General features: G+C 39.4%; 1 protein-coding gene and 1 long non-coding RNA gene across 2 annotated transcripts; one reads left to right on the forward strand and one right to left on the reverse strand.

The window, feature by feature from the left end:
* Window positions 1-6,066: 6,066 nt before the first annotated feature.
* On the reverse strand, window positions 6,067-7,184 carry LOC136471809 (uncharacterized). The gene has a single exon (XM_066469555.1). It carries the CDS (start codon window positions 7,034-7,036, stop codon window positions 6,512-6,514), a length of 525 nt encoding a protein of 174 aa, XP_066325652.1. The 5' UTR covers window positions 7,037-7,184; the 3' UTR covers window positions 6,067-6,511.
* A 4,517-nt stretch (window positions 7,185-11,701) lies between these two features.
* On the forward strand, window positions 11,702-13,508 carry LOC136471810 (uncharacterized). The gene is made up of 3 exons (XR_010762124.1): window positions 11,702-11,981; window positions 13,160-13,237; window positions 13,425-13,508. It is a non-coding gene; the product is annotated as an uncharacterized lncRNA (long non-coding RNA).
* The last annotated feature ends 4,685 nt before the right edge of the window (window positions 13,509-18,193 follow it).

Below are 18,193 nucleotides of genomic sequence, written 5' to 3' on the forward strand. Positions count from 1 at the left end.
GGGTTTATTTGGCACAGCTCACAACAACTTGAGTTGTAAGCTGTTTTTTCCCAAATACATTTTCTCAAAAACAGCTTCATGGGTGAAGCTGTTTTTTATCCCCTCTCACATAGAGATGAGTTAGATAAAGCTTAAAAAAATAGCTTATTCCAGCTTCATCTCCCATACGTGGACCCCACCGTGCAAAAAGACCGCTTCTGCCCAAAAGAGAGAGAACGCTCGTGGGGGTGAGGGAGGCGACACGACGAGGCCGGCTGGGGCCGCGGCCGCCGAAGCTCCGTCGCCGGGGCGCCGCCCGCAAGGGGTGCGGCCGCCGGGGGCGTGGCTCGCCGGGAGTGCGGCTCGCCGGTAGCGCAGCCCGCCAGGGGTGCCACTCGCCTGGGCGCGGTCTTCTGGGGAGTCGTCGGGGCGCCGGGCCTAGGACTGGAGCTCACTGGGATTGGGACTAGGGCTCACCGGGGCGCAGAGATTGGGGCGCAACCTTCTAGGGTGCATAGGGCATCGGTCTGGGAGGAAGATGGCAATAAGGGAAGAAAAAGGGAAAGGCCAATGGTAGTTTGGTACTTTATTCCTTTTTCCCTTCCGAGAAGGTGTTTTGCCAAACGGAGTGAATAAAACATCTTAGCTTCACCAGTAGAGCTGTTCATTGAGCTGAAAACCAAAAAAAAAACTTCACTAGTAAAGCTGAGCTGTGCCAAACGGGACCTTAATTCGCATACCTAGAACGGAAGGTGTGGTACTTCTTGTCCGAGTCAAACAAATTTAATTCGAACGTTTGGATTGGGATTGAGATAAATGGGATTGGTATGCTGGTCTTTATTTCCCTATCTCTATATTCATTTTCCATTATCTAAACATAGGATCAAATCTATCCCACTCCTCATGTTTTTCTATCCCAACCTCTACTTCCCATGAACCAAATGCCACCTTGGTACAAAATGTTTTTCGAATGCTAAGTGTCACAACCACATAAGGCTATGTGTCTTTACAAACATATGATTTCTAATAAGCGGATCTCTGCCGCCTCTATAAATCAGTTAAGAAATAAAAAAAATACCCTGCGTGACCCACCGCTGGGCATGCCTGCCATGCATATCACCCGACCATGCCTTGCTCAGGTGGAACCAAGCGTTGCCCGCCACCGGCTCTGCGAGCCACTACCACGCCTGCCTATGCACCGGAGAGTTTCATTATATAGTTAGCAAGATTGCTATATCAGCTTTTGTGTTGGTAACTGTGCCAGAGAGTTTTATCTCTATGAAACTCTCTCTCTCTCTTCATTAATAAGTATTTGCTGATGTATCTCTGTATTAAATAAGAATGAAACTCTTTTAAAATTCCCATTAAAATTGCCCTTAGGGCCACCGTGTGTGCACGCTATGACCACCGCCCCTGCCACCACTAAAGCAGTCACTGGTCTAGTAGAAAGAGAGGAGATAGTTAAGGAACAAAGGAACAATAGGTATGTGGACTAGAGAGAGGTAAGAACAGGGATAAGGATGGAAGAGTACCGGTGGGCCATGCAAAACGATTTTTTCATTTGCACGCTAGGCCCGAGATAAATTTTCAACTCTCTTTCACACCACTACTTCTGAAAATTGATTTCTAAACATGGCTAGTCTTATCACCTCTAGAAATAAAGGTTATTTTTAGAGACGTTTGGCAAGGCTAACCGACTCTAAAATAGATTTCTATAGATGGTCAGTTAGCTTGCCCCTTAGAGGCACCTTTAGAGGCGGTTTTATGGAGCAGCCTTCAAAAAAATAGTAATGCCTCTAAAAATCGTTTCTATAGTGGTAGGTGATGTGTTAACATGTTTCTAGTTTGTACTCCAATTATTTAGATAAATGCAAATACTTTAAAAACCTACAGACTCATGGGAGGGTTCTCCCGAAGAAAAAAATAAGGAAAAAGTGGGTACCTATGCACATGTATGTTTCAAGGGTTGCAAAATTTTTTGTAACTACGGATCTGACATATATGGTGGTTCAGGTTATATCTCATTTTATGCTAATACAAAAGCAGTGTTACTAGATAGGATCTAGCACCGTATTTTTATTAGACTATCATTTACTACAATAAAAATGATTTTTTAGCATTGGAGGTATTTTTGGGGGTGGCCCCTTATTCAAAATCCGCCTCTAAAATGGGTTTTTAGCATTGGAGGTATTTTTCGTAATTTGGACCGTCTCTAAAAATAAGTACAACACAATAAAATTCATAAGTTTTTCAAATAAAGTCAGATGAATACAAACTTTAATTTGTATCAAAGTTATATTTTGCAGAAATCTATAACTTTGTAGTTAACGGTATTTTCACTTGAAATTCATTTAGATCCAGCAAATTCTTTAATTCAATGACCTTGGATGGACATATGACACCAACTAAAGTTATAGATCTTGAAAAGATATAGGCCCTGTTCTTAAGCACTACATCAGTAGTACTTTTCAACGAAGGAACAGTATTTTTTCCCACAACAAATCAGCATCAGTATAAGCCAAATTTTAGAAAAACGAACAGGGCCACAAAATATTGCAGTTGATAGCTTTTTCTTTTGAAATAATATGTGGTCCCAAAATTGAATTTGAACTCTTCACATTTTGGAATTCAAATTTTTGAACGACCTCAGATAGAGAAACGACCAAACCAAAGTTATAGACCTCAAAGAGCTATACAAATTTGTAGTTGAAAACTTTTTCATCTGAAATCATTTTTTCCAAGAAAAAATCTATTCGAATTTCTCACATTTTTAAATTCAAAATTTTCAAACAATTTTAGATGAAGAAATGAAAAAAAAATCCCCAAAGTTGTAGTACTTGATGATATCTACAACTTTCGAGTTCAAACCAGTTTTGTTTAAATTTGTTTAGGGCCCCAAATTAAATACTCATTTCAAAATCTAGTCAAGTGAATACAAAAGTAAATGCATCTACATTTTAGTTAACAGTGACTTTAAGGAAGAGTGGTTAGTGGGGTATGCACGAGACTTGAGATTGCCGGTTTGAATCCCATTGGACGCATGTACGCAAGAAATTATGTGCCTTGTGACACGCGACGATGAAACCTTACTTAGTGGTGGGTTCCTAGATTAAGAAAAATTGATGTTTTTTTTATCTTGAGTTGTGATTTGTAGAAAATGATTTTATGGGAAACTGGATTTCAAGCAGCTCCTAGAAATTATTTTATAGGGACGGCTTGTGTTTTCAGCCGCCTATACAAATTGATTTATAGCAACGTTCATTGATTTCAAGAGAAGAACAGGTAGAGGCAACTGGTCCAGCCGTTTCAAGTACTTTAGGTTGTAGTAATTCTAAAAGCATTATTCTAGAGATTAGTAGTAACTTACATGATGAGCACTCGTCATTCCAATGTAAGATATATACATGTGACTCAAAATGTAAAAATACTTGGAACACTTGATTGTGTTTAATATCATATACTCAACATCCACGAAGCATAAATTTCAATGCAAATATGCGGTAAAAAAACAACTGTTGAAACTCTCTATGACTTTCAAGCAAGAATTATAACATATCTCAAAATTGAAAGGAGATGTGACACCTGTATCACTTTGCTTGCTAAGGAGGACAGAATCGAGTAGGGTATGGTAGCACCAAAGGTTTTGAAAACATGCTGGTGTAGATAAAACAATCGATTGGTTTCACTTTCAACGCAGCTTTGGTTCCACTTTCCTCTACCATTTTTCTTCATTCTTTCCATCCATTAACCTTTTTGCATTTCCTTTTTTGTTTAATCACATCCCTGTTTTTTTGCTACCATGAAGCTCATCTAGAGCCTAGAGGGCTGTCACTTAAACTGTTAGCTCGAATCTTCTCAATAATTGATAGCCTTCTCTAGGCCCGTCGACTAAGCTCGAGATGATGTTGATGCGCATTCATATGTATATCCACCTCTACCCTCGACAAAAGGAAAAGGAAATAGAGACATCTAAACCCACAGAAAAAATAACCTGAAATGTTGTCACGGAGCCATATCCATATATTACTGCTAAATGCCACAGTACCGATACATGCATGATAACTGAGCGTTGTTTATGCATTAGCAAAATACGAAATCATATTATGCGGTTCTCCGTTCTAAATTATAGTTCAGTTTAGCCTTATTAAAAGTCAAACTTCTATATAACTTTTTGACAAAGTTTTTTTTTAGAAAACATATTAACGTATCTACAAGTTCCAATAATTCGCTATCAATACATACATATTTTGTTGGAAATTTAATGAAAATGCTTTGGTACTAGTGTATTTTTTTCTATAAACTTAGTGAAAGTCAGAGAGAAGTTTGACTCAGGATAAAACTACAATTTAGGAGGTATTTATTTGTAGAATTAGTCTCAGAATAGTTGTGCAACATTCAGAATTACCAAATGTGATATCATTGAGGGCTTTTTTGGCTGTACTCGTATCCAGCTCAATTCACGTATGTTGGAGTGGATTAAGGTGTAAACTAGTTAATTCTCTATTCCAATTAATTCTCTATTCCAATCTATCTTAATACATGTGGATTGAAGTTAAAATGAATGCAGCAAAACAAGGCCAGAGTAGGACAAGAGGTAATTTTAAGCCAAAAAATATTGTAAATCATATATGGATCAGTGGGGAGCTTTAATTAGATTTGATGAGAACCTTACCCCCAATTTGTTAATTAATTTACCAAATGCTAGGTGGTAGAGGCTGGGCCGCTGGGGTTCACTCTGTGGATTAGACAGGCCCTTTTCTCAGCTTCGTTAAAAACTTAATTAAAGTTACTGTAGGCTGTGTCTTTTCCTCGAGACGCACGCGCGGCACGCCTGCGTACATACAAATCCTCGATGCCTCGTGCTTAGCCACCGTGCTCGTACTCCTTTTTATACAAAAGAAAGAAAACACAACAATGCTCCAGTGTCAACAAAAATTGTAACCATGCATGTTACACAATGTTAGATGATTTGGATATCTCGTTCCCTTGATACTTGATTAATCTATATTCTATATCTATATATATATGTAATCTATATCTATATTGACACCTTATATTAAAGAGTAAAGTGATTTTTTTTTCGTGCGTCTTTTTTACTTTCTACAATGTCCTCACGCTTCTCGTTGTCTCGTCTATGACCTAGACTCATAACCATGCTCATATGAATTAGAATCATCCACGTTTGTGCATCCAACAACGGAACAAATCTAATTCCAATACGTATTGTGTAACAGACTGTATGACCGTTACATAAATCTTCGAGCTGCAAGTCGTTCAGGTGACGGTGCAATAAGGTGTATGTTTTTGTTGCAACACGCATTTGATAGAGTGTGTTTGGTTTGTGCATAGAGGTTGCATCGTATATCCGGATATGGGGACACGGGGTGAGTGAAACAGAGAAAGACACAATGTTTGGTGAGATTGCATGAGCGGATACAAAAAAAACTAAGATGTTATTTGGTTATCCATATATGAGTGGATGCAACTTGACTATCATGTGTGACTGACGTGTAGGCCCCCCTAGCTCATTCTATATTGGCAAGGCCTGGCGCGGGAGCAACGATCAAAATGGCCACATGAACAAAGCCCGAATGCAGTTGTATTCTTGCATGGGTGGGTGTAGCACATGACAGTTGAGCCGGCCAACCAAGCATCCTTCTCCTATAGTTTATCGGCTAACGGCGTGTAGGATGGTAGGATGCAGGCATCCGAACACGCTCCTGGAGTCCCAATGATTACTCTCTCTTCTTTGTCTCAAATTATAAGCTATTACAACTTTTTTTTGGAGAGTTAAAGCATCCTAAATTTAACTAAAATTATAGAGACAAATTATAAAAATTTATGACATCAAATAGCTATACTCTAAAAATATAATTAATGAAGAATTTGATGATACTTATTTGATATTATAAATGTTATTATTTTATTATATAAACAAATGCTTTAACTTTTAAAAACTGTCGAGATGACCTATAATTTGCGACGAGAGAGTACTCGAGTGTAACTTTAGTCTTATCTTATAAAAAAGTATTTCGTACATGTGACTAGACATGATACTGTTTTGAGTAGTAAACATTTGAACTCGACGTAATAATAGAATAATTTTATTCATAATGATATCAGGCACCTTGACCATGATCTCCAAGACTCCAGCTGCCTATTGCATGCAGCAGTAGATTACTCCTTGTACATACAGTCCAACGGCTATACTATACTTAGGCTTAGCCAACTAATCCGAACATTGAACAGCAAGCAGAAATAAAGAGGAGAAAAGGTATATTTATTAAAACAAGAAGAAACACGACGAAAATTGAAACTGAACATTAATAGGCACCGCGCATTGCTCTTGTGCCTTTCAACTTCCACCAACCTTGGCGACACTCCCGGCCCGTGACGCGCCACGTACCGTGCACTCGCCGGCTCACCGGCCGGCGCCGCACTCTCGGCCTTCACGGGCCACACCAACCTCGATCTATCGATAACCAACACCGGCCATCCACCTCGCTCTGTAGGCTCATCAGACTGTACATACCTACACCAGCCTGACAGGCGCCGCGGCAGCCGCGACGGCCTCGACGCCCTTGCAGCTCAGCGACCGTATAAGCCTCCACGGCGCCCACCCCGCGGCGGCGGAGGACGGCTGCTCGTTCCCGGCGCCGCCAGCCAGAGCCTGCTGCCGCGCCCTCAGCCTCAGGCGCCTCCTGATCTCGCCCATGTCCATGGCCGCCGGCACGCGCACGGACCCGAACGCCATGTCGTGCCACCGCACCTGCTGCGGCTTCCTTGGTGGCGCCGGTGCCGCCGCCGCCGCGATGCTTGGCGCTCCGCGGCGCGCGCGCTGGGGAGGCTGCGGCTCGGCGACGACCGTAGTGGCCGCGACCTGGACGACGACGGTTCTTGGACGCTCGGTAGTGCGCGCGTTGATGCGCCGGCGCCGGGGCCTGTGGAGGAGAGGCGTGAACTCGAAGTCGTCGTCGGGAGAGCACGGGTGGTGCCGGTGCTCGTGGGCTGCGGTGGTGAGCACGGCGACAGACGACGGGGGGAGAGAGGACCCCATCTCGATCTCTCTATAGAGTCTAGAGAGGGGGAGATGGGAGTGTATGTGAGCTTGAGGCGTGTGTGTAGAAGAAAGAAGTGTGTGCCCTTTTGCGTCGTGTGAAGGGCGTGTTTGTGGTTGCGGTGATGGAAAAATAGCTAGAGAGGGCAGGGAGTGAGATGCTTTAGAGAGGTGGTGCCGTGATGGCTGGTCATGCCTTTTGTGGCCTCGCCGCCGCTGACGCTGAGCTTGTCGTTGAATAAAAACCAGGCCTGCCTGGCTCGAACGCTTTGCTTTCTGCGTAGGTAAGGTACACCACCAGTCACCGGTGTGGTCGGTCTCTGATGACGCGGATGTGGAAGCATCGGAAAGCTGCGTAACCCTGGCCATGCACATGGAGTATTGTATCTGTATAGTACTTCCTCCGTAAATAAAAAAGGTACAGCTATAGAATTTGTGTATCAATCAAATTAGCTTAACTTTAAGTAAATTTATAGTAAATATTATTAACATTCAGCGTCTCCGACTAGGCTTACTACGAAAATATATTTTATAATTAACTTAGAGACTATATTTAATAATCAATTTATTTTTGGACGGGGGAGCAGTACATTGGGGCTCAACTAGCTCGTCGGTCGATACCAAAAGGCTCATATTAAGCTACAAAATTAATATACTAATATATGTGCTTGTGTCTTTCTTGATTGGTTATTTTTAAAATTATAAGTAATGTCACAATCTTTTATGTGGTAGGCGACCTGGCTAGCGACACGAAGCCACTTGTGCTAACTTCATCATTTTCAATATTAACTTAAGCTAATAGGAGTAGAGTGTGAAAACATATGCTCTTAGGGGTGAGTATATAAGTGAGCAGTTTCGTGTGTATTTCAAGAAAATAATGTATAATTCCTATATATCTCTGTTATAATTTATCTCTTCCTTTTCCAAGAACAATTTAGTACTGAAATTAGTTAGTTGCACCTTTGTGGACACCTAACTATATATTATGCACAAATCTTAATCGATCTCCCAGATATCTTGAGTAACTTAATTGCATTCAACAACTAGAGTAAAAGTATCATTTAACCATTCTAAAACGATTATTGGCTTTGATATATGTAACTGAAAATGGCGACGAATACATTCTTGATTATGACGTGTACACAAATCGTGCACAAACTCTATAGTAAGGTTTACTCTTCGACAGGGAGTACTGGGCTTAGCAAATTAAACACTCGTGTGCACTAAACGAACCATCATTTTAGTTCAACTGCTTCTAGATGCTTTGTTGACAGGTCGATCGAGAGAGTGACCATACCTGAAAAAGATGTAGTAAACCAAGGGGATGGAAAAAGGCAGATAGAAGACAGAACGTTTGGGTCAACTTTATGTGATGTAGGCTAGCTCTGGAAGGTCTTCTCCGAACTTATTATATCATACGTACAATCAGTTCAAAATTTCAAAGACTTAGTATATGCTGACTCGAGAATAGGCTGCTAAGGAGAGTGTATCTCCACGTTCTCGAAGCTTAAGCTTTTTTTTAACGGTAAAACCAACCAGCGCTCGGGTGTTTTACGGGGTTTGGTCACTCGATTTTTTGTCCATCGGATTTAACACGTGTTGCTCTCTCCGCCGCTCGTTTGCCGCGCCCTAGTGGAGTCCGGGCTGCGCCTGGTCTCATGCCATGTCTCTCGGGCATTGCAGGCTTTGTTGTGGTTGGGAGCTGTGTGCCTATGTGATGCGTGCAGCCTTATCCTCCTCATCCTTATCTTCTTCTACCACTGTAGCTCCGGCCACCTCTGCTCGGCTACAGGACGGCGCGACGGTAGGCGTGCCTCTTCCTCTGCTCCCTGTCTGCCGCCTCCTCCTCCTCCTCCTCCTGTAGTTCCGAGCAGCGCTTCTCCCCTGCGGCGGATTGCTAGTTTCTAGAGTATCTGTGACTCCTGTGAGCTACGTTGACACTTACACACTACTACAAAAAAACGTTTGTAGCAACAGGACAATTTTTTTATAGGAGCTGGTGATGGAGCCGTCCCTACAGTGGGCATGCTCGGAACCCACGAGTCCAGTCGCCCCTACAAATGACACAGTAGGGGCAGCTGATGATACGGCCGCCCCTACAAATGGGTCGATTTGTAGGGGCGGCTCACTCACCAGCCGTCCCCGGTGTTGTGATTTGTAGGGGCGGTTCAATCACCAATCACCCCTACAAATCACACTTGTTCATCATTGATCACCATGAACAGTTTAGATTTTTCTTTTTAATCTATGGATAAAATTTGTAACTAGTCTTTTTCCCCATACTAACTCCCAATATGATGATTTTTTTCTAAAATTTTCCAAAATCATGCCCTATTAAGTTACTGTGCTGATTTGGTCATTCTTTTCGTTTGACAAAGTTTGAGCAATTTAAATTTTTAAATTTAAAAAAAAATAACAAGTTATAACAAGATTTTGAAACACCAAATGATTTCAGCTGAAAAAGTGATGAATACCAAAGATGTATAATTCATCGAGATCTACAACTTTTATTTTGGTTATTTCTTCATCTGATAAAGTGATAGTAAACAATATTCACAAATCAACATGTCTCACATATAGTCCATGAAACTATGAGTGATATATGAATTTATGAACAATGTTTACTAACACTTTGTCAAATAAAGAAGTGAGCAAAATAAAAGTTGTAGATAGTGATGAGTTCAACAACTTTTATGTTCACGACTTTTATAGTTGAAATCATTTAATGTTTTAAAATCTTGTTTGAAGTTGCCATTTATTGAAATTCAAATTTTGAACTGTTCAAATTTTGTTAAATGAAAAGATGACCAAAATAAAAGTTGTAGATAGTGATATGTTCAACAACTTTCATGTTTATCACCTTTATAGCTGAAATCGTTTAGTGGTTGAAAATCAGGTTTGAAGTTGTCATTTTCTGAAATTCAAAATTTGAATTATCCAAAATTAGTGACAAAGATAGATGACCAGACTAAAATGATAGAGCATGATTTTAGAAAATTTTAGGAAACAAAACCATCACATTTGGAATTAGTACGAGGAAGAAAAACTAGTTACAAGTTTCAGCCACATATTAAAAAGATAAATTACACTTGTTCATCGTTGATCACCATGAACAGCTGTGATTTTTCTTTTTATTCTCTGGATAAATTTTTAACTAATATTTCTCCCTCATACTAACTTCAAATGTGATGATTTTTTTCTAAAATTTTCTAAAATCATGCCCTATCAAGTTACTATGTTGATTCGGTCATTCTTTTCGTTTAACAAATTTTGAGCAATTCAAATTTTCAAATTTAAAAAAATAACAAGTTCTAACAAGATTTTGAAACACCAAATGATTTCAGCTAAAAAAGGGATGAATACCAACTCATCGAGATCTAAAACTTTTATTTTGGTTATTTCTTCATCTGACAAAGCGATAGTAAACATTGTTCACAAATCAACATGTCTCTCATATAGTTCATGAAACTATAAATGATATATGAATTTGTGAACATTGATTACTAATACTTTGTCAAATTAAGAAGTGACCAAAATAAAAATTACAGATAGTGATGAGTTCAACAACTTTTATATTCACAACTTCTGTAGTTGAAATTATTTAAGCTTTCAAAATCTTGTTTGAAGTTATCATTTATTGAAATTCAAAATTTAAACTATTCAAATTTTATGAAATAAAAAGATGACCAAAATAAAAGTTATAGATAGTGATGTGTTCAACAACTTTTATGTTCATGACTTTCTTATTTGAAATCATTTAAGGTTTCAAAATCTTGTTTGAAGTTGCTATTTATTGAATTTCAAATTTTGAACTGTTCAAATTTTGTCAAATGAAAAGATGATCAAAATAAAAGTTGTAGATAGTGATGTGTTCAACAACTTTTATGTTCACGACTTTCTTATTTGAAATTATTTAAGTTTTCAAAATCTTGTTTGAAGTTGCCATTTATTGAAATTCAAAATTTGAACTTTACAAATTTTGTCAAATGAAAAGATGACCAAAATATAAGTTGTAAATCTTGATGAGTTCTACAACTTTGATGTTTATAATATTTTCATTTTAGATCATTTTTTGTCTAAAAATTCAATTCGAAGTTCACAAATTCAAGTTTTAAAATTTTTAAATATATTTTTTTATTTTACAAAATAAAATGTATCATTATATCTATCTATATATATATAAGCAAGTAATTTTTTAATTGTACGGAAAAATATAGCAAATTATTTTTATTACATTTATATATACATTTACACATTTATAAAAAAAAATGCAGAAGTAATATTTAAAATATGCGAAAATATTTGTAGGGGCTGAATCAGAAACTGCCCCTACAAATGACTCTGAGTATATATCCTACAAATGACACAAGAGCCTCTGATCTGAATCGAACAGCTAAAGTTCGTCCCAGCCGAAACAAAACCAGCTCCCAAAACCCTAACCCGAAACAAACACATCGCTCTCTCTCTCTCTCAGCTCTCGCTCGCCCTCTCTTTCCCAGATCTAGTGCGCGCCCCGCGACGCCGTTGGCCAGCGGTGGCTCGCCGTCTTCGCCTTCCAAGCCGCGGTCTCGGCCGACGCTTCGGCGCTCCACCTCGCGGTGTCCCCGCACGGCCGCCGCCACCCACTCCTCAGCATCCCCACCGGTCTCCTCCTCGCGCTAGAGCCGTTCCTCGCTTTCACCGCCACGGGGCTCCTCGCGCTCGCGCTCCTCCTCACCGAGTCCCCGCACCCGCGGCCTCCCCCGCTGCCCGGAGCGCGCTCGCGACCGCCCTCTTCGCCGCGGTCTGCACGCTCTGCGTGGGCGCCGCCGCGGCGATGCTACTAGAGGACACCGGGTGGGAGGCCGTCGCTTGGCTCGGGTTCCGAGGCGCCGTGCTTGGGTCCATCTTCGTCAGGCACTATTTTGGCCGTCGGAGGTGGTTGCTCCAGTTTCCCGTCGTGCAGGTGAGTAGATTGGGGAAAATTGTGGTTTCTCATACATAGAACAGTTTTGAGTGTTCTGAAATTCCAGATGATCTGTAAATGTCCACACAACACTATTGCAATGAGAGAGGTTGGAATTCATGCTTAAACGGCGTGCCTTTGGATTACCCACTTAGGTTGGTACTAGTGACTTCTGTTGTTGAATCAACATAAGCATTGGCTGTTTTTCTTTTGCTCTTGTGTGCTTCCTAGTTGCTGTTGTGCTCGACAGCTTCCCCTACAATTTATTTTCGATTCACATGTGAATGGAAACTGATAAGATGAGGGTATGAACTGAAAACTGATCGGATGGGGGTATGAACTGAATGAAAACGGATCAGATGGGTGTGGGCGTGCCTACTCTGTCTTATAATTCTGGTGAAGAAGCTATCACGAAGGCAGCCGGGTGATAAACAGTGTGCTGTTTATATAAGATTATAAATTTTGAGCCAGGATTTATTAAACTTGTTCCGGCAGTCTAGCATAGGCTTGCACTTCTTCCAGGAGTTGCTATGATCAAATCTGCATCCATACAGTTGATATTCCTTCTCTTTAGGTTGCCTGGATGCGTTTCCCCACTTAGATCTGCTCTAATGCATTGAATTGATAAGTGATACGTGATGGCTATTCGTGGCTTGACGAACTTACAGAATTAGTAATTCTTTGATAAGTCTGTTTGGTAATTTTTAACCCAAAAGTATCATCTAATTGGAAATTAAGAAATGACTTTCGGTGTGTTAAGGTATGCTGCAAGTTATAATGCTTTTTAGAGAATTGATTTCCTCTATGACTTCTAGTGTTATTTTTTTTCTGGAAAGTGGAAACCTTCTATTTTCGGTTGTAGGGATACTACATCAAAGTTTATGCATTCATGGCATTCTTTCCGTGTGGCATTTATAGGATAGAACAATAATAGTACTTACTCCACTAGCACTACTGTATGTGCAACTGCAACTACATTGAAATAGAAAATATTGTTGTTTGCCTGCTACCGCTGCTGATTTACTCTATCACGTAAAACTGCATTCCCCATGTTAACTTAGTTTAACTTGGAAACTGTATACCATGCATTTATGTTACGGAGTATTTATATCAGCCTGATGTTTTTTCTTGCACCAAATTTTTTATTTTAGTGCTCAATTTAAACACCAATGTTGCAGGAGATCATATCGTCGAGGGGATTGGATTTTCTACTGATCTGAGGGCATGTGCCAATTGAATCATGTTAAGGTTACAAGGTTAGTTTCAGTTAGACTGTCACATACTTAATGGCCTAGTCTCTTTTGTTTTCATATGATTTAGTAGAGCTCTTGTTAATGCAGCAGTTGTACTAGATTTGGTAGTGACCCTGGATGTAGGAAAAATGAGTTCCAGCATGTAGTTATTGTTTCATTAATGAAAAATAATTCATGACTACTTTTCTAGGTGTGAGCTGCTATCAAAGTTAAGGCATGAGTCCTCATTTGCTTCACCTATTCTGAGCGGGCTGCAATGTATATATATACAAATGAATGTTGCTTGTACAGGGCTGCAGGTGATCTTACTTATTCATTATATATTACTGGCATGCCAGCTGTTGCTATGTGTGATAAAACAGTTATTTGTCATTACAATTTGCATTCCCTTGTTTATGAAAGAAGCCAGAAACTAAAAAAGAAAAAGTCTTTAATTCTTTTTTCTTGGATGCAAAAGACATCTGCCTTTAATTCTGTAGGCATTTGTGTACGGTTGCAGGTGCAGGTAGGACCATTACTAGGGCTGATAAGAACAAGAAACATTTTGTTATCAGCATTAGTAACAGGTAATGTACTCTTGTTTCTTAGAGCTAATAACATTGTAAATGGCTTACATGGTTGGTTTTAGAAGTCAAACCTGATGTTATGTTGTAATCTGATTATGCAATCGAGCAATGATACAAAATGCTGCAAAGCAGTGCTATTTTGGGAATTTAAAGCCAAGGATCTCAGATTCATTTTATTGGTAATGTGTGCAATCTTCTGTGGTTATGTAACCGAAAATTATTGTGTGTACTATGGTTAGTCGTTGATGTATATTTAGCATATCAAACCATGCAGGACATAGAACAATTTAATTATTGTTGGATTAGTTCCCAGCAACAGTTTAAGTTTTTGGCTCAAACAATTTTCCAGTACCCAATTAAGTATGATCATTGTTAACTAGAAAGTGTGCCCCTTTGATGTGACCATCCATTCTTAGCCCCACAAATATACTTGCCTCTGTATGATGAAAGTTATGCCCCCACAAATATACGATTGTTTCATTATACTCAGAGTTTAGAAATTGATACGGTGATTTATGTTATTGCAGGGCTCTCCAGCTCAGTTCATATTTATGTTTGCAATGTCCAGTTCGGTTGCTACAGGCTTGGTTGTTGTTGTTGTAATGCCCAGTTAAGTTGCTAGTTCACTGATATAATAGGTTTCAGCTTGTGTCAAGCAAAAACACAAGTGTTGCTGCATTGCTTGAGTATTTCTTTTTGTTTTAGGTAGAAATCCTCAGTACCAACATCTTGTGTTCTTGTGCTTGTGGTCAGATTTGAATTATATATGTTCTGGTCAGATTTAAATTAATTATATATATATATATATGTTCTTGTCGAATTTGATTTTTTTTTGCGAAAAAATATACTGTAGGGGCGGTTCTAGACTGAACCGCCCCTATAAACCGATATTATAGGGGCGGCTAGTACTACGGCCGCCCCTACAAATGCATGATTTGTAGAGACGGTATCGTAGGGGCGGCTGGCCGAGCCGCCTCTACAAACTATCGTCAGCCGCCCCTACAAATGCTTATTGTAGTAGTGACATGCTACCATCACTAGTTTACATTGTAGGACGCAATGTAATTTGTTCAGACGACTGGTGTACATTGGTACTGCATTATATAGATAGCTGATTTGCACTGTCTGGTAGGTTATCTGAATTTTTTTCTGATTTTTTGTGTGTGTATTTGTATGTCATTTTTGTCTCTATTTGGATTTATTCCAATTTGCCTTTTCATAGAAATGATCTGGTTATTTTGCTGCATTTTTTATTTGTTGGTTGTATGTTTTATTTGCTTTTTCTTTGAATTTCTTCCAATTTGCACTTCATAGTAATTATCTGGTTACTTTTTATTTGATTTTTTTTGCATTTATTTGATATATTTTATTTGTATCGTTAGATCGAGTGATTATAGGAATAAGTGTTTGGCACGGATGTGGCACTCGATTGAGTTTGTTTGTTGAATCGAGTGTTTTTAGGGTATGTGTCACTCGGGTGTGAGACGTCCTCGAAACACCCGAGTTGTGCCTAGACAGACCCTTTTTTATACAGATAGAGCTTTATTGATTATGATTACTTGTAGACGGCGTATAATCTTGAGCAATCAGATGCCCAACGCAGTGAAGAGCCTGCATACACTGCACTACTTAATTGTACGTTTCGCCAGCTGTGCCAAAAACATGTGCCATAGCATTCCTATCTCCACTTTACACCGAAAACTAAGGGTCCGTTTGGTATGGATCCCAACAGCTTTGGCTCCTCGTGAAACAACACTATTTATGTACTGTTTATTGGGCTGATTTTCTTTCTCATCTCTCCTCTCACAGAGCCACCCACCGGGAGCCGGCGTTTCCAACTCCACCGGCTCCATGTACAATACATCTACAGTACATGTACAGTGCAGGACCTGGAGCACCTGGGATCCCTAAGGGGGTGTTTGGTTGAGCTGTGGCTGTGGGAAAAAGCTGCTGTGGGCTGTGAGCTGTGAGAAAGCTGCTGTGGGCTGTGAGCTGTAGAAAAGCTGAAAGCTGTTTGGTTAAGTATAAAATATATCTTCTATCTTTATCTCTCTTGAAACAACTATGGAAGAGCTTTTTAATCCACCAATTTCGAAAAGCAGAAAGCCAAAAGCCAAAAGCAGGGTCAAACCAACTTTCAAAAATGAACTACGGAAAAGCAGCTGCTTCTGAAAAAGCAGCATCCAAAAGTAGCCCCTTTGGTTGAGCTTTTGGCTTTTGGGGCCAAAAGCTAAAGCCAAAAGCTCAACCAAACACCCCCTAAGGTTCTCGCAGCTTAGAAAGATTCAAATTTACATATGGGTCCGAAGATAGACAATAGTAAAAAATTGCAATGGAAGAGGTATTGGATCTAGTATAATATAGAAAGAAGTAAACTACCGAAAGCCAAGGGAGAAACATACAAATAAAGTGTGGACGCGAAGTAGACTCGCCTTGAGAGGTTGGAATATAGGGCCTGTTTAAAATTTGCCCAACCAAAATTAAGGCAAACCTATAGACTTTGGCTATTGATTGGTTCATTACTAAACAAAAAATTGCCACACCAATTTTTATGGCCAAAATCATGGCAAAACCACTAGAAACTTCTTTAATCTCATAAGGGGAAAAATGCTTACTACTATGTCATGGCACTCAACCAATTACACTCCTATGTTTTTTTTGCCCTAACTTTATCAAGCCTTGATTTTGGCTTGCCATTATTTAGGTTGGGCAAGTTTTAGAACCCAACTAAGGAGGCCCGTAGCCTCGACCTACATGTCACTGGCACATCCATGGGCACCTATGATTGGCAATACCACAAGTTGCCTTGAGGTTGGAATACTCTTTCATCAAGGACTCAGTGTGGAGTTCCAAAAAGACAATGCCCACCGGATATATGATACGGTGAAAAGAAGAATCAACCAACGGATAAGTGGTGCATAGAAAAGAGCTTGCACTGCATGGGGAACAAAAGTGTTTGATGATTTTGGAGGCATGTAGCACCTAAGAATGCATATGATCAATTCCTCCCATAGACTTTCATGTGATTTCTATGTTTTTATTACTATTGGCAAAATCTAGTTGTAACATTGTTTAAATTATATATATTATCATTTCCTTTCATACTTGTTATATCTGTATTGGATACACACTATTTATTATTTTTTTCTATATCTTTTGATGACCTTACAATCTGGATTTATAAGATCAATGTTGATAGCTTTTAGCTCTTAAGAGTGAAAGAGACTACATTTTTAACCTTATTTATAGTAATAAAACACTAACTTATTTTATTTAAATGTTGGATGGCCAAAAATAGACTTCTTCTAGTCAAATTTTGACTTCACTAATATCTATTTAAACATTTTTTCAACTCATACCAAAATCTCAAATTGCTATGTTTCTTTAACTTATTATTTACTTTTATTAATTGTAAAAGGAATGAACTCTTCGGTTTAATATAAGCAGTTAGATCATCATAGAAATCTAATGATATCATTTGTTTTAAAAAAATCTAGGCCATGTCATGGATTTTTTAACACTAATAGTTAACAAAATAATAGATTGAAGTTTAAAGATCTAGTCATCTTTCAACAGGAAACACGAATTCTTTTCAATATTATTAAATTAACTTCCCAGGAATCACCCCCTTTTTGATCTTTCCTGTACTCCTCAACTTTTGCATGCAATGCATGCGTGAGACTGATCATGATGAGTGGCGACGACTAGAAACAAAATCATGAGAGCAAACTGAACATTAGTCAATTCAAATCTGCATCCGTACATGCACGGAAAATACGAGTGCCGCACTGATTCATGATTGCGCCACATGCCTATAATCTCTTCAGATGATAGCTGAGCTTGTTTGAGGAGAAGGAGATAGCTTTGCTTTGCTTTTGCTTGTGTTCTTCAACCTCCTTAAAGAGCGATTAGTTGCTAAACATGTTCCATTGTATAGCCTAATAATTTTTATAAAAGGAAAGGGAGCGAGACACGATGCAATAATGCCACAGCCCTCACCAAAAAATTTCTAGTCTCCACACAAAGCCTCCACCGCTATAGTTTCACTTTAACCAAAACCTAGCCTGAAAATTGTTCACAATCCACCCAAACCAAACTCAAACGAGACGTTGCCATTGTCGCAACATTTTGTGAACGCTAGCTTACTGTCCCTGTGGACAACAAGGAGATCTGTGATGTGTATTGTTTTGCCAAGCAGCATCTATTCATTGGATGGTCCAGATTCAAAGTCCCCCGTGATTAATAATTATCTGCAAGATATATATCAGCATCATAGCAAATGGCGGAGGAAATGCATGGATGTGTAGTGCAGGCGAATGTGGAAACATAGCTCTCTCCCATATATATGTTCCACACGCTGTAACACCTTAAAAATTGCACTCTTTTAAAATAG

This window comes from Miscanthus floridulus, chromosome 8, assembly GCF_019320115.1.
Source record: "Miscanthus floridulus cultivar M001 chromosome 8, ASM1932011v1, whole genome shotgun sequence".
Taxonomy (NCBI): Eukaryota; Viridiplantae; Streptophyta; class Magnoliopsida; order Poales; family Poaceae; genus Miscanthus; species Miscanthus floridulus.